General features: G+C 41.2%; 1 protein-coding gene across 4 annotated transcripts in view; it reads right to left on the bottom strand.

Moving 5' to 3' along the window:
- The window catches only part of JARID2 (jumonji and AT-rich interaction domain containing 2), a 256,922-nt gene that overhangs the window by 98,846 nt on the left and 137,618 nt on the right, over nt 1-20,458 (bottom strand). Inside the window, exon 1 of one of the 4 annotated variants that reach the window (XM_037147927.2) lies at nt 6,449-6,527. The exons of the other annotated variants lie outside the window; for them this stretch is intronic. Coding sequence (XP_037003822.2) covers nt 6,449-6,515 — 67 coding nt within the window. The 5' untranslated portion in view covers nt 6,516-6,527. Of the gene's footprint in view, nt 1-6,448; nt 6,528-20,458 lie in introns of those variants that run through there. 4 annotated transcript variants of the gene reach the window in all.

The following is a 20,458-nucleotide window of genomic DNA, read 5'->3' as shown; positions in this document are numbered from 1 at the left end:
CAATTTTTAAATAGTACATAAGTACAAAAAGGAGAATAAAGCAGGAAAAGAGGGAGGGAATATAAATTTATCCATTCATTTTGTTAACACCTCCCATATGCCAGGGATACAGGCAAATCAAACAAATTCTGAATTCCAGTGAAAGGAGACAGAGCAACAAATACACATGGATGTACCATTTAGCAGTATGTGGTACTGACAGGGCAAGAAAAAGTGACAGGGGAGGGCAATGAATACGAATCTGTGGAGCCAGCAAGCGACATTGGCACAAGAACAAAGTTAAAATTTGCAATATGCCTGAAAACAAACACAAAAACCAGTGGTGATGGTGGTGAAGGAGGAAGAGGAAGAAGAGGTGCTGATTTTGAAAGTGCTTTATTTGGAACAAGGATGAAATAAGGAAGGACTACATGATGCTAGGTGAAGTGGGGAAGAAACACTGCTGTACTCTTCTGTACCCTTTGGTCCATAGCAAGATCTTAAATTTTCCTGAATAAGCAGCAAGTGGGTGAGTGATTTAGCAGAGAAAAGCTAAGCTATTCAAAGACAGCTATACACTTGTTCTTCTAACAGGTATAATCTCAGTGGATGGTTGCAAATGGTAGTGCCGATTCTCAGGCTTGCGCAGAAATCAAAGTCACCTGGAGGGCTTATTCAAACACAGTCCCCTGGGCCTCAACCCCAGTCTATCCCACTCTTAACAAATTCTCAGATGGTACTGATGCTGATTTTGCAGGTCCAGGGACCTTTCGAGAACCACTATTGTAGGGGAGAAAGCAAGGCTCAAATCAGTAACAGACCTCGTTGCCCTACAACTCTATAAAGCTCTGGGCGAATGAGAATGAAACACCAGGAAACCAATTATGACTGCACAAACTCTCATCATACACTCAGTCCCAAATTTCTGTATGGGCACTCTTCCACCTTTTACCAATAATTTGTGAAGTGAAAATAAGGCTGCTAACAAAACTTGTCACAAAGCTGTAAAAGCCAGACAATGACAATTACACACTTTTAAAAAGTAACATGCTAGGAAAAGTGTTCACATCTAAGAGGCATCAATATAGAAAGGAATATAATGTTTCTTCCCTCTGAAACACCAACTGTCCAAGCATAAATGTGGGGAAGCTGGATTATGAAACTCTAGATGAAAAATGGGGGATTTTAATGGACTGTGTGTGAGCTCAATGTGAGACAAAAGAGATGAGGATGTTCTGAAACACTAAGGCAAGGCTGTGCTAGATTAAAAGGAATAAAAATAGTGGGTCCAGTGACTGGAAGCCTTCACTAATCTCTCCAAAGAGCTCCAAAATTTCCCCCATTCCAAAGATTAACAATTACTGATTACCTCTACTACAAAGACATGGCTTGCTGACTTTCCAGGTTAGAAAAACGGGGCTCATGCATAGGAAATTGATTGCCTCCTATGCAAATGGAAGGTCCTCAGCTTTTCCTAGCCTTTGTAAGGGGTGAGACTGACTTGTTCTGCATATGCCGGACTTTTTCAATTTATGTACTCCCATCTTGTATATGTCAGCACAAAGAAAATTTACATTTATTTTTAGCTACTCTACATGGTTGGATAAATCTGTGCTTTTTCTTTTTTATACACTTCCACGCATACACACTCCCTTTTCACATCTCCGGTACACTGCCTACCCCCTTTCATTTTGAATGTTTTCATCCAAATAGTACTGCCTGCCCATCCAGAAGAGCCAGGTCAGCAGGATGGAACATGACGCCACAGGGCAGAATAGCCATTATTGTAACATTCAACGAGCTAATGGGTGCTGCCTTTTCCTTCCCCTAACAAAGCCCTGCCAACAATTTTTTATATTATTTTTTTCAGTCAATGAGAAATGATGAAAAAAGCATCCCCTCCTTCAAATACAAATTGGCTTTATTTTCCCAAACCCTTCCCCCAACCTACACAAACCTTTGTTGGGAAGAGGAGGTTAGACCAGGAATTTCAATGGCCCAAAGAGTTAGTCTCCCCACATTAGCATTCATTCTCCTTTATTAATATTCAGTAGGTTGAACTTAAATTAAAGCATGTCTATTGTCTTTCACAAAAGCAATAAATATGAGCTGAAAATTCCAAATCACTGCAGTAAAGGCTGCCTGGGGACCTCCTGCAACCATGGCTAGTCACCATCAGCTGACAGGAGCAGCATGTCACAGGGAGACCACACATCCTCCACAGTGGCAGTGCTGGTTCTTAAGCTAAGAAGCCCAAAGAAATCAGATAAAACAGAACCTTGTCATCAAATTCAGCAGCTTTTCATCCCATCTTCCAAATTAGCAAGAAATGAAAAAGGTTGAAGGCCATACACTAAAACCATCTTCTTTCTAAGTCTAAAACAGCCCGGCAAAGGGAAATAAGAATTCTTTTTCTTGGAGGCTGGAGATAACATGATCTCCCTCTTGCCTTAATGTAAAGGGGGTTGGGAAAACAAACATAAATGAGGCCAAAGATTCCTTTAGCTGAAGGAACTTCAACTAAGCAAACAGATGAGAGCTGCAGATTTCAGAACACAAATGCTTACAGATAATTCGTTACTAAATAGCTGGAAAAAAGGGCCTAGAATATATGTACAGTCTTTATAATTTTATGGTTTAGACACAAAGAAGTTTCACTAGTGCTCCCATTAGCTATACATACATGACAATACAAAACCGAAGAAAAACCTAATGCCTCTATGTCACAAAAGCAATGCTTCAAGAAGGGTTAAAGAGAAAAGAAAAACAAGGAGACTTTGAAGCTGTCCCCAAGCTTCCAAAACATCTGGAGCACACGAGACGCATATTACCGTACTAGGGAGAGTCGATGTACTTGGCTTTGTTGTAGAAGGGATGCACAAAAGGTAATTCAGTATTATAGAGCCAATGCCCGTCTGTCACCCTGTCACTGTGAGACAAGGTATCACATTACATATTAAACAGTCGAGCATCCAAAGAGAGCTTTTCATTTTCAGCAGCTGTGTGTGTGCACGCGCAAGCGGGTGTTGGGGGTGGGGTGGCTGCAGCGCTGAGTTGAGAGAAGAATTGTAAAAGCAGCCCCTTGGTTGAGGTAGAACCCTCTCTGAGGTATTCAAAATGCATAGTTTACTGCCATTACCAGTGGAAAAGAAAGCCTATTTTCACTCAGATTTTAAGAGAAAAATTGGATTGTCTGCTTTTTGCATTTGGATGTGGGAGAAAATCTGGCTCGGGCCAGCTTCTCGGGTTCTACAGTAATATGGAGTTTAAACCCAACTAACTATACACATCTGGATCAGCAGCTAAGGTTTTCAATCTATCCTAGGGTCCAGGGAAAGGAGTGAGAAGTGCAGAGATGCAAGCAAAGCCAAGACCAGGCTGGTCCACTGACATCCTCTCCATATCAAACTGCAGAGAGGGTTGAAAACAAATGACAATCATGAGGCATGATGTCACTGCACAGTCATGGTCAGCGAAGCGAGAACGAAAGAGGTTTAATACCTCGGCTTATGGAAAATAATTATCCCTTTCCCTGAGGAGAACAGCCCCTGAGCAGACCTGGACTCCCCTTTGTCTACTCTCAAATCAGCTGTGGAGAGATTTCCCAAGTCAACCAAAAAGAGCCACGGGTTAAGAGTCCCAAGATACAGGGGCAACATGGGTTTCTGTTACTTTAACACCCAGAAAGTGAATAGGAAGGCAGGCAGGCAGAGAGACAGACAGAAAGACAGGTAGAATACCATAGAAGCCCTTCCCAACCACCAGAATTTCATTCACCACAAAACCGTCTTGGGGATTCTAAACCTCCTGCATATGCTCTTCTTTTTTTTTTTAAAGAAAAAGTGTTAGATAAAACCCTGACACATTGATATTAACATGGAAAAGTTGAGCTACTGGATAAGCAAGAAAAGCATCTGACCCTCTCCCTTTTTTTTCCTATTTCAGAGTCAAGGAAATGGCTAAATTTGGAGTCAAGCGGCAAAATAGATAAACAGAACCCCTGAGACGAGGGGCATTTCTTCACTTTCAGGCACAAAGGAACAAGCCCAACAGACCACATTTACACACAGGAAGGGCAACCAGATCACTGCTCTAAGAAAACAGCCCTATTCTAGCTGACTAAACCTCAAATGAATGAAGAACATCAAAGACAAAAGATCTTTCCTTCACAAGTTGTTACCAGGAATCACAAGAGGAGAGAAAACACCTGACATAGAGAGGCGGCTCAAAAACAACCCCAAAGCCACAGCTGAACTTCATCATTCCATTAAAAAAGCACCCAGGATCTCTAGAACAGATTTCTAGACCGGCCAAAAAGCTACTGAAACCCTGATGATCACAACACTGAGCAAAACGTACTTTGCATTTGGGCACAAGCTTCCTTACTTCTTTGTGGGGAAAGGCTCTTCCTCCCTCCACATTCTCTCTTCCTTTGCACTCCTTCTTCAGCCTTGACATGATTTTTAAAACAATCAGGAAAGGTAGAGTATCTTGAACAACAATGATTATTAAAATATAAACATCCACATTGCTCTATAATGAGAAGTTGTACTTTTGCATTCAATCATCACAACTTCTCTATTGCAGGCCAGAACTCCTCTAGGTCCACACCCATCCCAACACCTTATTAATTTTATGCTGGCAAACCGGTCAAGTACATGCCTACCAGGAAACCCAGTTATAACTGTCCATCAAAAGCAGGAATCCTTGGAGTTCTCTAGGAAATGCAACTTGGGCTTCCACCCGCTGAGTAAAAGGGTTCCACTGTAGAGATGGGCCAGTACTGAACGCCCCAGCAGTCGAAGACTGCCTTCCACATTTAGAAGAAAAGTGATTAAACGCAATCTGGGCTGGTGCAAAATGAGCTGCAGAACAATGGCATCATTGCAGAGCATGGTAGAGGTAAACAGGGGGCCTTTTTCAAGAAATTCTGTTAGATAATGAAACCAACATGTTAAATGTTTTATGTTTAGATAAGCTGACATGCCAAAATCCAATTTTACAAATCATGGAATTAGTACTTCTCAGAAGAATATTTCCACGTACCCAGCATGTTCTCAGCTAGTGATATTCTCAGAGAGCTAGTGCTAATCTACGTTTAAGTAATTACCACGTGTTTGTGTGTCTATATAATTTTTAAGCTTCACATCATCCTTACATTTCCTCACACAAAGGCAAGTTACCCAAAGAAACGGGCTCTCAAATATTATTAGCCAGTCTCTACAAAGTTAAGCAAAGCTGGCTTTGACACAAATCAACAAGACCCATTAGGTTACTAGTTTTGTATACTGGCCTGTAATGACAAATGGGCACAACTCAAAGTGCTTCATGTCCAGGCTGACATAACGCATGGGTAAGTAAACAGTCACACCCTCCCCTCCAAACCTCTCTGGCTGCCTTTATGCTGTAAGACAAAAACAATGGAACACATAGAAGTTCGAAGTTGTTTTGTCTTGGCATGACTGGCAAGAGCAGAAGTTTCCCTGTACCCTCACCACCTCACTCAAATGCAGGCCATTCAACTGTATGCCCATGTATATCATTTTTAGATGACTATAAAGATGCATTAAGTGGGCTATTAAAAGTAAAAAACAAACAAACAAACAAAACCGCCTACTGACAGCAAACAAGTTCAAAGAGGCCTGCAGCCTCCCAGAGCACCTTTCTTTCCCATACTGAAATCGAATGCAAGCAGAACAGAAGGCAGAGCTCCAAACATGTGGCCACAGAATCTGCAAAGATTTGAGGCACCTAAAATAAATGGCTCCTAATATTTATTTGTGTTTTTATCTATTAATACAAACACGGATTAATGCACGAAATATGGGAGAAGAATGGAGAGCACTGGAAATTGAAAGCCTTAATGTCTAATCTAGAATTACTTAGTATCTATTTACATGCCTCAGTTTCCTCCATCTTTCAAGGAAAGAAGATATAAAAAAAGTCTGAAGGGAAATAAAGAAACACCACACTGTTTCTAAATGAAACCAAAGCTATGGTGGGGATGGAGTAATTAACTTTAAGCAAACATCTATTTTTAAATGCTGGGAAATGATCATATACATTGGCAATAAAATAAAGGGATCAGCCATAGCTACATGGCATTCAGACCTCAGACAGCAATGTCTCAATTCATACAAGCCTGGCTAAAACTGCAGATTTGGCCAAAATGGTCAACAGAGCTGAATGCTTTAAGAGCGACATTAATTCTCTCTTGTAAATTTCCACAGTGCCTTTGCAGGAGCCACCATTGCCCCTAGGGAGGATATCAAAGCTAAAAGAATGTTAATATTAAGCAAATCGCAACACTTTTTACATACTCATATACATAGCACCTTGCCATCCATAATGGATTTAATCAGGACCCCAGCAGGGAAACCCACAAAAGGCCTATTTCTCCAACAAAAGCCATACCAGCCTGAAACAAATCTAGAGCTATTTGGTTTTTATTTTATTTATAGGAACAGACCTTCTATTCCAGGTTCCTCAAGATAAGCCACCAAAAACTGCACCTGACAGACCCGTGGAGCAGCCATCCTCAGAGCCGGATCATTGCAGAGAGACAGAGAGGAAGGAGGACAGAGGGAGGGAGGGAGGAAGGAAGAGCTCGGAGAGGCAGGCTCCAGAGCACTTGTCAACAATCCTCCCTGTACGTAATAAGCAGGCGGCAGTGCAGATTCCGGCAGTGCAGATTCCGCTCAGCAATAGGATGGCCGAGCAGCACGGGGAGGGGGGGAGACAAGGAGAGAAGGTTATTTATGTGCAAGGGAGGGAATCTAACACCCAAGAGGAGGGGTTTGGGGCTTTTTCTCCCCTTCTGATAAATTGCCATGCAAAAAAAAAAAGCGAGCGACTAGCTTTTTATCCTGTAATTTCCCCAACCTGCAATGCAGACAAATCCTTATTTTAGGATTTTTGACCGGGGGTGCAGGGGCACCTTTGATGGGGGTAGTACACACTTCTGTATGCCCAGTCTGTCAGACTGTCAACCCAACTCCGTGCACACGCTCCACCCCCATGGACAGTGGGGGTCCATGGCACATTTTCAATGGCATCTCTTTTTAATATCATAATCTGTGTCATTCAGCACTTGCCTTTTATTTATTTTTATTTGTTTTTTGGCTGGGAAACCTGGGCAGCTCTCCAGACAGACTGCAGAAATCTCTTTCCACATGCTCTCCTTGAGCCCCCTCCCCCTCCCTCCAACTCCAGCTAGGAGGGTGCTTCATTACTTATGTAAGGACCGCAGGGGCCACAGCTGCCCTCCCCACCCCAATACATGGACATCCCTCCCCCAGGCACATAATGTCATCTAATCTAATAAAATAGAAGCTGTTTTCCCTCATCTTTTCTTGCAAATCTTTCACAAAACAGGCTCTGTGGCCTGGCAGCTGCAAGAGGGTGAAAAAGGCAAGAATCCAACAAGGCTGGCCAGTTCCCTGGCCTCAGATAACTGGAGCTTGCATCTCCTTTCATATGTCATAGCTTTTTGGTTTTTAATGTCAATTCTTTTGAAGCTTTTGAACTTCAGCTGGCAATTATAATGTCCAAAACACATGTTCTGAACACCATCCCACAGTTTCCTCTTTATGCCTTTCCAATGGGAAAAAAAGATGGTGCATCACCCTCAAAGAACCCGCATGGCATTAAAAGTTTCCCTCATAGATTCATCCAAAGGAAATGGGAATAGAACATCCATTACTATTATTACTTTGAGTCTCTTCTTGTTGTTGTTATCTAACCAATGAATAAGCCCCTTCTGGGTTTACGTGGGTTATTTAGACCTCACACACACACAAAAAACCCTGAATATGCTCAGGGATTGCTCTGGGTATCTAGCCAACAAATCAGTAGGGTGTATCTAAGTGCCTCACTTCTAAACAACAAAATAGCAGAACATAGGTGATGGTCTTACCTAATTTCTACTGAATATCCACTACTTTAAATTATAGTCCTGGCCGGGTAAGCTCAGTTGGTTAGAGTGTTGACCCGATACATCAAGGTTGCAGGTTCAGTCCCCAATCAGGGCACATATAAGAATCAACCAGTGAACACATAAATAAGAAGAACAACTCAATCAATCCATCTCTCTCATCAATAAATTATTTTTTTAACCAGAATTACAGACAATCTAATAAAATCCCCCACTTTATATGTGAATAAGCTAAGCCATATGAAGGTATGGTTCTTAAACAAGATCGCAGAGCCAGTTCCTCAGACAGTCTTAACAAACTGAAGACCACCGTGAATCCTGTGGTGTTTGGGGACAGGGGCAAGTCACACACTGGAACAACCTTACCATACAATTCCCTGTGGACTGTACAGTTGGAAAACCCCTCTCCTGTCTTTCCACACCCAGTGCGGGCTCCACAAAGCAGACCTTCATCTCCTTCTCTCCAGTGCCAGTATATTCCTCTCATGTTGAACAACTGTTTGGCAGATGTCCCACTGCAGCATAAGTCATACACAGTCAATTAAAGGGCATTTAAGAGATGACTATTGGTCTGTTTTCCTCTTCTTTCTGCTGGGACCTGTCTTTTGGTACCTTTGCTAATCAAAAGCACCCAAAAGAGAGAACTGGAAAGGAGATAAGAGGCAGATCTTTGGATGTATGGTAATTCTGAGAAAAGGTTAAGAAAGGAGAAACCACAAGACCTTAACAGAAATGAACCTTGAAAATCGTCTATGGAAACTTATCCCCAGTCATCTGACAAGAGTGTGCACCAGCAACAGAGTTTGTAGCCATCAGCAGTACTCTCCCTGTCTTCATTGCTGATTCCTCTTCCCATCAACTAAAAAAAGGAACAAGGTATTTAAAATGAAAAAGGTAAGACCTAACAGAATGATGGCCCCAGGCTGCTTTTACTTCCAAAACTGTTTCCAGCATCTGATGGCTCTCAGAATTTCCTAAAATAGATGCTTAGGTAGCTCAGTATGTCCAACTCTGGCCTCTGATCAGCTGTTGAGTCAGGAAGGAGAGCTGGAAAACTATTTGCCTATGAAAGTCAGGAGGTTTTGGACTGTTTAGATAAAATGCTGGTCTACCAAAGAGGAAATGTATCAACAGTTTCAGACTAGCAACACCCTCTGGGAGACACACAATAAAACTGACAGCTAAGTTCAGTTTAAGAATAGCAACACAACACTCACTATTTAAATTCTGAAAAAAAGGAACGGGTACATAAAGGGCGAGACTGGCGAAGACTATTTCTTTGTTCCAAGTTAATATGAGTACCACCAGCTAAATTGGAATGGTCAAAGATCGGAGCAAGTGCCAATTCTTAAAGACTTCTCAAATATTACCAACTTCAGCCCTCCCAGTTTTGTTTAATTTTTAATAAGAAAGAATATCTACAGCCCTGACTGCTATGGCTCTGAGATGGGCATCATTCTGCAAACCAGAAGGTCACTGGTTCAATTCCTGATCTCAGCACATACCTGGGTTGCAGGCCAGGTCCCTGATTAGTGGCATGCAAGAGGCAATCCAATTGATGTTACTCTTGCACAGTGATGTCTTGTTCTCCTTCTCCCTACCTTCTCTTCTAAAGATACATAAATTCTTAAAAAAAAAAGGAAAGACCAACCGCCAAACCCATAGCCAAACCCTAAAACGTATGTGCTTCCCCCTTTATTTATTTTTTAAGTTACAGCACAAATATGTATACCTAAATAGTGTATTATTTCACTGTGCTGGACTATGGACTTCACAAAAAAGGTATCACACCATGTTTAGTCATAGAGTACTTGTTTTTTCCTCAATTCCTCATTACTTTACTAAGATCCACCCATGATTTTGCATAAACTTTGCCCATTCATTTTCACTATTATTTATTATGCTCTGTAGTATGACTATTTCACAGTTTATTTTGATTCTCTTGTTTTGAAGTGTTGCCAATCTGTTGCTATCACAAACCATGGTATAAAAACATTCTTCTGTTTGTCCTCTGGAAAGCAGGCACTAGACTTTACCTGGGATACACACCTAGGAATAAAACTATTGGAAATTCTTCAGTATGCAAATACTCAATTTTACAAGTTAATGGCAAATTGGTTTCCAAAGCAGGTATCAATTTTCACTTGTGCGCCAGCAATGTATCGTTGTAATCTCTAAATGTTTAAATATGAAGACCTCCCATTACTCAAGACTCCAGAGAACAAGGCACTCCAATTGCTACTGCGGAAGAGAACAGAATTTCAGAAAGGACATCCTATCCTAAGAAATGCTGTGCGCCAGCCCCGGTACATGGCCGCCATCCCACCTAATTATCACCTCAACACCAGGACATCTGAGGACATATTTTGCTGGTGAGAGTTTTGGAATCATGAATCTACCTATATGTGCATAACTCCAGCAGCCCACTGGCTGCACTTCACCTTTTAAAAATATATGACTGGAGCAAACCCCAACCTAGGACTTCAATAAAATGTGAGAGAGCAATTCACTTGCACATCTTAATCAAATCTGGATATCTAAAAGTACCCTGTGTAGATTAATTAAAGAACCTGCTGCCTCATAAGCATCAAGACCTTGTTTAATTCATGTATCAAAGCAAGGAAGTCGGTGTATAATCAGAGCTAGAACCCATCTCGTAAAGGAAAGATGAGCCTTACAGAGTTGGAACAAGTCTGCAGCATTCCGTACCATTCACATCTGCCTCCAAAAGCTCCAATTTCCTGCCGCCTATACAAATTACTGCACACAAAGGTGGCACCTTAGCATTTGGGTTGTATGCAACTTCACAATTTCCCCCCAAAATGCTTACTATAAAGGAGGGGTAGGGGTGCAGTGGATTTCCCTGTGTGAGAGAAGGGCATAAAATTTTAGAGTCTAAGAATTTCACACAGGAAATAAGGGAATTTTAATGATCACACTGCATTAGTCATGTTTTCATAAAGATATTTGTTATTTGGCCTGCATTAAATAGTATTGATCACATCACTTAGGTTGTGATAAAAAGCCAATGCAGAGAAATAATCCACTCTGCTAATATTTGACTTTCAAAATATTATTGAAGTGTGGGCACTTTACAGCAGCCGTCATAATAATAATAAACATTACTTGTTAGATATTTAAATGAAAGTTAATACACTGGCAATATACCAAGCAGAATGAGGTGCACATGGAGTCTGGGTTGGACTTCTTCCAAGAGGGCTTGGTAATTCCTGAAGCACCGACAGCGCTCAACTAACTGTATAATTCATGTGGTTGGCTCTATAGCCAACCTGACTTCACGATCACACTGTACAATTATAAAATAATACCAATAATTACAAATACACAGTAGGAAGATCTAGGCTGGGTGACTGTATATTAGCTGGTGAAACAAACTTAAGTTTTTAGCCACCAATACCAATGAAATGGCACTACAATTAAACCAGGAAATTCAAATTAGGAAGCTAACAGAAAAAACAATGTCCCATCAGATTTAAAAAAAAAAAAGAAAACTGGTTTACTTGGTCAGCATCTAGCACTGTGAAACACAGTGGTTTACAGCATACACCACACACTACAGACGAGGTTGTCTGGTTCTAATCAGAGTTTTACTCATCTATCTCAATTTTAAAGAGAATTACCAAAAGCACTCCATGCCTCAGTTTCCTCATCCATTAAATGGACATAAGAACAATCATGGTCAGTTTAATTAATGCTGATTATATATATAAAAGGGTTAATAGTATATAGTAAGTGCTATCTATAGAGAATACCTTCATAAACTTTGGTGCTAATAAATTTCCCAGAATTTTTGTTCAATGCATTCTTTTAATCATTTCATTATAAAAAGAAGCCTAGCCCTGGCTGTTGTAGCTCAGTGGATTGAGTGCAGGCCTGCGAACCAGACAATCGCGGTTCGATTCCCAGTCAAGGCACATACCGGGGTTGCAGGCCAGTTCCCTACAGGCCAGTTCCCAGCAGGGGATGCACAAAGGCAACCATACATTGATGTTTCTCTCCCTCTCTCCTTCCCTTCCCCTCTAAAGATAAATAAATGAAATCTTAAAAAAAAAAAAAAAAAAAAAGAAAAAAGAAACCTAAGGTAAATCATATTTTAGCCTTTAACATATTTTTAATGATTCAGGTAATACATTTAAAAAGGTAAACACAGAAATAATACCAAGTTAAAAAAGATTATCAGCACTGAAATTACTCTGAAAACATGAGGCATAACAGCATTGAGTAAAATTCAATCAGAATCTCAACATACTCATTTTACTGACTAAAGGATAATAAACAGTGGAAAACTATGAGAAGGTACCCCCAAAACTCAGAATTTATTTATTAAAAATTTTGTATTAATTTTTACATGTTTAAACTTCAGTTACCTTCAAAGTTCTTTCCATTTGAGGCAATACACCTATCGAGACAGTTTTTCCACTGCACAAAACAGTTTTGAACGTTGATTTTGATGCCCTTTAGCACTTCAGCCATTTTGTTTGTTTGTTTCACCTCTTCCATACTGACAAAATGCTTCCCTGTGAGAACTTTTTTCACTGGGAAACAAACAAACCAAAAATGTCGCTCATGACCAGAGGGGTGAATAGGAAGGGTGGGGCATGGGGTTCATGCCATTTGGGGGTTAAAAACTGATGCACACTCAACACTGTGTGGGCAGGAGCACTTGTAAATCACCCATCGTGAAAAGGGCAAACACACTGAAAGCCTCTTCAAAAATATTCACTGAAGCTGAACACAGCCTCTCACACACCACCAGCTGGTACACTGCTACAGATGGATTCCTAGAACACTCACCTAGCAGAAAAAGCCTGTACTACAAGAAGCCCACCCTCCAGAAGATAATTCTGCATTTTGGGGGGTCCCTTACTCCTTATGTTCACAAAGTAATGAGATAAAGTAACTCAGGTCACTACTGAAGAGTAGCTGGTCACCTTTTCAAACCTCTGCTTCTGATGAAACCTACACTCCCATAAACCGCTAAAATGAAATTCGGTGTTTCACTTCTAGAAAGTAACACCAAGAAATTAATCAGAGAAACAAATTAATAAGAGAAACAAAGAAATTAATCAGAAAAACTGTGTTTACCTTTTCAAATGTATTACCTGAATCATTAAAAACCCAGTTTAATTATTTGTTGCTTCTTTTACTGGTTTAAATCCTGTGTCTCAAACAAAACAAAACTTCTACGTTAGCTTCCTTAGCCATGCAATAGACTGGCCACCAGTGCTTTGTTTGACAGACAGTCCATAAAGGTACTGGGGTAGCTGGCTTGGGTTCTTCATGTATAGCAAACGACACATTCATTCTGTCAAACCTCAGTGCTTCTGCACATGCTGTTCCCTCTTTTAGAATAATATTCTCTCCTCTCTCTGCCTAGAAATCTCCTGTTCCTCTTTTGGTGAGCCCTCAGTGACACCCGCCACCTGCTACGCAGGTGCTACTTCAATACAATACCCACAGCTACAAGCAAATGTTGACATGTCATGGTCCATAACCAAGAGGATTTAGTCTTGCTTATCAGAACAACCCTCAAAACCTAGCCCATACCTAAAGAAAATGGCTGAGGCCTAATAAAGCTGTTGAAAGAGTAAGTTGCTGCTTGAGGCTATTTCAGGTCTTTATAAGCCTGAAGCACTCTACCTCAAAGACCTCATTCTACAACTTACCAAGCATTCAAAGGTTCCCCTTTTCTTCCTGGAGAGAAAAGTGTTTCCAAGAAGTATCTCTGTGTTTACAAGTATTTGGCTAGAACAACCCAGGTAATTTATAATAAACTGATCTCTTGGAATTTACTGAATGAAGTTAGAAATTCTTAGGAAACAGCCTTCAAATTTTCAGGTGAAATAAATTAGAATGTTCATAAACCTAACACTCAAAAAACTTACGCGTTGTTTTCTAAACACTTAACCCCTTCTTAATTTTAATTTTAAAGTTTTGTTTTGAAGCCAACGAATTCTTTGTCTGTAAAGTTTTCTGTATCTTCTTCAAAGTATTTAACCTTTTATATCCTGCTTAGGTATAAACTCATTTTGTTACTAACATGTTTAAATGAAAGACAAAATTGACTATAATGTTCCTACCTTAATGAAGTAACATTACATCACTCACATAACTTTGTGTGCATTCTTCACAGCATTTTTCTTAAGTTTCATTTACCATACTGAAACTAATACTAAACATGAAACATAATTTGTTAAAATTATACACGTTTTTAAATATCACTTTCAAAAACTTACAAATGTGAAGAAAGGCTGAATGTTTTAAACAGCAGAGATTCTACCATATGAAGTAACTGAACTGGGTTTAAACACTGTAAGAGTGCAGAAATCAGACCAGAGGAAACAAAACACACTAGCAATTAAAAAATGAAACAAAACCATATTCTCTCCAGAGGCCATTTTGATAATTTTTCTGAAATTACTAAATTATTCTTTATTAAAAAATTAAGTACGCAGTTAAAAAAACACATTGCTTTTGTGGAGCTAACAAAATACCTACACATAAGTGACAACAGTAGACAACAAAGACAATTTTGAAGTCAGCAATACATTGCTACACTGAAATCAAGGATAATATGAATACCATGACCTTGATACCATGGGCAAAAGTATTCTGCAATTGTCCAAAACACTGAAAGGCATTTGAATAAAAGATTACTGTTCTTTTCACTTTGTTAGCATTGTCTATATAAGACACCATGAGGGTGATCAGAATGTAAGTACAATGGCTATCTAGAAAGACCTGCCAAAAACAACCGAAAAAGAACATAAGATTGAAAAAAAACAATGTCACCACTATGCTCACCCTGACTCTAGAACAATCTAAAATTCTGTAGCCTCTAGTCACTAAAACTAATCAGATCAGCTAGGTACCTAGTCACAAGGAGTCACAAGTTACTAGTGGCCAGTGGCTTCCATAAAAGACAACGCAGCCCCAACTCGTGTGTCTCAGTGGGTCAGACATCATACTGCAAAGTGAAAGGTCACCAGTTTGATTCCCAGTCAAGACACATGCCTGGGTTGTGGGTGGTCCCCTGTTGGGGCTCATGAGAGAGGAAACTAATTGATGTTTCTCTCACATCAGCATTTCTCTCTCCCTTCCACTCTCTAAAAATAAATAAATAAATATCCTTTAAAATAAATAAAAGAATATAGATATAGAACATTTCAATCACTGCAGGAAGGTCCACTTGATAAAGCCAATCTATAGATTTGTATGTATTTAATCTCAAGACTTTGCTGCCAACAGTCTCTCTTGCCTTTTTCATGTCTCTCTGCCAGAAGCTTAGACCCAACAGAGCAAGTCAGACAGCCGGTGATTTCTTTTAAGGAAGCGTGGTAAAAAGGAGAGGAGGGGCAAAAGGAGCAGAAGCTGCTAAATCCCCTTCAATTCAGCAGCAGATGGTTCTTGGGGTAATCAGCCTAGCTTTTAGAGGAGCAGAGAAGGGAAAACAGAGGTTGTTGGAACATTTAAAAGCTGGGAGCTTATTTAGAAAACTAAAAACTGTAGAAAAACTTGCTCTTTGTTTGCAAAGCAATTACTCCAAAAGGTGATTTCGATCATAAATGGTTTTAGGTGACCCTGATGTACCTGGAGAGTGAAAAAGGTCAGCAATCACCAAGACTCATGAACAAAGTGCCACATGAAATGTGCTACTTATACTCACATTTTGTTACCCTCAAGGTTACAGGCACAATGAGGTGTATACCCACACTCAGCCTGAGTTCCTGGACACACAGGAAACCTCCAGAGAGAAAGCATCACCCTGCAGGCAGGACTGGGGGATGTGGATGGGGGAAGAGGCACACACCACAGGAGAGAAACAGTGGCCAAGGAAGACACATTTCTTCACTAAATGAAACCCGACTGGGACAAGGATGTGCCAAGTGCCTTCTTTTACATAAGGGGAAAAATCAGTGAAGAAAGAGAGAACTGCTCACCATGATACCCAGTTATCGGTACAACCAGAATTATAATCCAACGTTTTGGGGTTTGTTTGTTTGTTTGTTTGTTTGTTTTTGATGCATCGAGTATTGCTTTAAATGGCTGGAATCCAGGAATTTTGGTTTAATGATTCAACAGTTTACTATGTGAATGGTTATATAACATAGCCTCTATCCCTTCTGAAGAGCTGCTGAAAATAATGTAAACCCTAAGAATTTTTTTCCTTGACCCAAACCCAAAGTTTCATCGCCATACTTTTATAGTCTATGGTCGCTTTGTCCTTCAGCCTGCCTCAGGTCTCCCTCTCCAACCAGCTGGCACAAATCCATCTCCTTTCCCCTCCCATGTGCCAGCTCAGAAAGCCCTCTAGCCTTCCCCCAGGCTTCTCAGACACTACAGAACCTAGTAGCACCCCACCTATACAAACACCACTCCTGCCCTTCACACAGGGCAGGTTTTGACAACATCACTGAGGACAGACCGACTAGGGGAAACTGAACAGGAATCACTTCCTTTGTACTCACTCACAGCTTCTGCTCCTCAAGTCCCAGGGCACAGGGTAAACCCATTTTAATGCAGTCTAGTAAGGATGCTGTTTTATGACACAGCTACCGCTTTTATAGGAAGTAGTCAGGTAATATATCTCTAGAACCTCAAATAACAACCTTGAATGCTTATTTTCTGCCAGGTACTAAGGATTTTATTAAATAAACCAACTCACTAATCCTAAAAATACCACCTTGGAAAAAGAAATGATCATTCCATTTTCAGAGCTGGGAAACAACAGGAGCTAAACAGAATGACCAAATAAGGCTTGTTAGTTGTTTTCCCCTTGGTGGGATGGTGGGGCCACCCTGTCAGGGTAACAGCGTGTTCCTCCCTGCCAACTACCAAGAGCAGAGTCGGAGGGCTCTGGTCTCCTGGCCCAGACCTGGCAGGGGAATGCATGCCCACCATTTCTCTCCACTACGCCTCTAGGTCACCTGCATTCACAGCTCCAGGGCCCTGAACTCGGACCACTGCAACCTGGCCAGCCTTTAGTTTCAGCCCACCCTGGAATGTGCAGTCTGGGTGCACATGGGTGCTTTCTTTGAGGATTTACAGTGTAGAGACATACTAAACTCCCTGCCTGCCTCCACCCCAAAAAAATACAGTTAATTCTTCAGACAAAAAGCACTCAAGCTTAATAATTTTTCACAAAGCAGCTAAGTAACTGGAGGAGAATGTGTGTGGAGTGGGCCAGCAGTGGTGGCCAGTATCCTATCCACTACCAAGAGCAGCCACTTGATGGCAATCTTAACCTATTCCCTTGAAATTCTTCCACAGAGTAAGACCCCGGGAGGGTAGGAGCACCAAGAGTGGACTGCACAATGTGGACAGTGCTAGCAAAGGCAGCTTTGCTTCCCCTGTGTGTGCAGAGACAGGGGTGTAAAAATATGGATAAAGAAAGAAAAACTCTGTCAGCATTTTCCCTTGGGTTACACTTCCATGTCCACAGACCTCACTGGGGGCCAAGATGAAAGTGATTGTACAGGTTTCTCAGTAGGACAACACAGGAATATGGAAATCTCTCAGGCCCCATGGCACATTCACATCGGGCTTTCCCTTCAAGTATAAGGCAGACAGATGGTGACAAACAGGATAATAAATCAATGGCAAGCTCATGCGTCTTGTCTTAGCACCTTGTCTCCTGAAACCACAGGAAAAAAAAAATGAGAAAAGGTAACTTTCCTTAGTAGAAGGTGCAACACCTGTTGAGTAAAGCAGCCCAGTGCTTTCCTTCTTCTCCAAGTTGTAACAGAGGACAAAGAAATGAAAACCGACATGCACCTTCTGGAATGAAGGCTCTCCAGGAAACACAATACACTGTAAACCGCATTTACAACACTTCTGTTTTCAGCAGCAGGGAGATTAGCATAAAAAACTGCAGAGAAATTGGGTGGGGGGAGCAAACAGCATTATCATCATAAAATGGTAGGTGATCTTAGCCTCAGTCATTATGTGTTCTCCCACCCAGTTCAACCTGGCCCCGTGTGATGGCTTCATAACTCTTGGCTTCTCAATTTATAAGAGTTCAGGCAGAGAGTGGAGAGTTTGCCAATATTTTCCTCTGAGGGATTCAGAAAGTGCCAGCTGAGAGCCTTCCAGCTCACCCTTTAACACTTTCCAACTGAGTAAACTGGAAAGGCCCTTTTCAAACAACTCAAGTAGTCGGAAGTTGGGAAATCTGCTGGGTGAGGACAGGGTAAAGCCACCAGGGTACAGGCTCATCTATTTGCAATGTAGATCCTTCTAGAAAGTACCAGGCCTGCTGCAAATGCAAACAGTAAATGTGGAATACGCCCCCACGGGTATGATCGTATCTGAAGAGGGTTTGTGGACCTTCTAGAGTGAGGTGCAATTTTTTAAAACATGGATTCCAAACTCTGGGTCCAAAGGAAGGAGAGTGTCAAAAAGGAGCTGTTTCCAAAGGAGAGACCTTCCTGTGGGAGAAGGCAACATGACCCCTTCAGAGCCATGGAAAACTGTAAGGAAACTTCTGACAGCACCAGAAACTGGCCTAGGAGTCTCTGGCCCAGACGTCTCTGCCTCTCTTCAAAGCCAGGTGCCACCTACTTGCCAAGGGAAATGTGGACCTGCTTAAGGAATAACCCAGAAGACAGTGGTGGGGCAGGTCACACAGGAAGTGGCCCTGTGTGCAGAAAGAGCTGAATCATTAGATCCAAAGTATGAATGAGCCAAGTTAAGTACACTACTGAAAAGCCAGGGAACAGGGCAGAGAGAAGAACAGCATCTCAAAACAGAGGCATGAGGAGCTCTAAAGTGCAGGGAGGAGAGAGCCTGAAAGTTCTCCCTGGCATAACACAGGGACCGACCGCCTGGCTGACAGGCTGGGCTGACAACTCCTCTCCTTGATTGGCAGGTCTAAGGTTATAAAACAAGTCATGTTTCTCCATCATTGTCCCCAAAAATGTAGTTTTATGATCTTTTGGAAAGAACTTATGGAAAAGCTAAATTTGGGACTCTGCAGAAACATCTTAAAGGAGTTTAGAGAAAGCTAGAAAGCTATATGAGATTTGGCAGTAGGGGAGATTGAATAACAAACTGGAAACTATAGGATTTACGGACTGTAGGGTAATGTCCCCAAGCATTTCTGGTAATCACTGTTCTGGCTTTAAAGATACACCATATGGGACTCTAAACATTTCATCTGGTTCATGTGTTAACAGGTTATATCCAAAAGCTAAGCAAAATATCCTCTAAATTTGGGGGAAATGGGATCTAAGTCATTCACAAGCAAAGGAAAACTGCACTAGTCCATGGTGGCATATCTGATAGTAATTAAAGATCCATAAATACACACACCACAAAATTCAATTCATCAAATGGGTCAAATTGAGACAACATGAGGCTCTTCTCCAAGTAGAAGGAGGTAGGTGACAAGCGTAAACTCCAGGCATGAGCAAGTCGTCTCTGGTAGGGTGCGGGCCTATCTAATTACCCCACCACAGGTCTCCCCTTTCCATACATGTTGAGAAGTGAAAATGGTTGGAAGGCACTGCTCTAAATTATATTTACAGCATAATATTCAGGCAAGTAAAATGAATTCCCCCAATATCACATAATCCCACGATTTTCCCCAGGAAAATCAACAAGAGAAACATCCTTCCAGGGCCATCTCAATTGCTACTCCCCTCCCAAATCCTTAAGGACTTATTTTTTTTTTAAGATTTTATTACCATATTTTTAGGACTATAAGACACACCTAGGTTTTAGAGGAGGAAAATTGGGGGAATATTTTTTGAGGCAAAAAATGTGGTAAAATATTTAATAACCTATGACCCCATTCCATTACTGCCACCCCCCCACACACACACATACAATGAGCCGGGTAAGCTACATTCGGACTATAAGATTCACCCCCCCCTTCCTCCCAAATTTGGGGAAACAAGAGCGCATGTTATAGTCTGAAAAAAATATGGTAATTTACCTTCAGAGAGAGGAGAAGGGAAGGATAAAGAGGAAGAGAAACATCGATGTCTGGTTGCCCCCTGCTCACTCCCAGTGGGGACATGGCCTACAACCCAGGCATTTGCCCTGAATGAGAATCAAACCAGCAACCCCCCAGTCCACAGACCAGCACTCAATCCACCAAGGCACAATAGCCAAGGCTCCTTAAGGCCTTTGATTCACCCTGTTTGCCCTTTTCTTAGGGCTCTTGGCCTTCTGTAGCAGCAACCTTTGCAAATGAATCATGTTTCGATCCCACTGATGTATGGTATTGAGGTTAACCCAAGTAGTCTCACAAAAACAGGTACTCAATAAGTAAGTCCAAGTTTAATTCCACCCAACTGCAAGGAACAGTAACTTAAAGGTCAAACAGCTCTTGGGGTTTCCTGATGTGATATACCAGTAAATTGTTCTAATATCACTTACTCACAAAAGAACTATGTTGCAGATTAACAAGGAAATTAACTTTACCTAAAATCAAAACAAAATAAAATCATCAGCACCTCAAAGTACTACCAAATTCTAGACCATATGGACTGAATGTGTCCCCCTCCCCCAATTCTGAAGTCT

The sequence above is a fragment of the Artibeus jamaicensis genome, unplaced genomic scaffold (assembly GCF_021234435.1).
Source record: "Artibeus jamaicensis isolate MK-2021 breed Jamaican fruit bat unplaced genomic scaffold, CSHL_Jam_final contig_482, whole genome shotgun sequence".
NCBI classification, from domain to species: domain Eukaryota; kingdom Metazoa; phylum Chordata; class Mammalia; order Chiroptera; family Phyllostomidae; genus Artibeus; species Artibeus jamaicensis.
The sequence above is the reverse complement of the archived record's forward strand: the minus strand, read 5'-3'. Positions and strand labels throughout refer to the sequence as shown.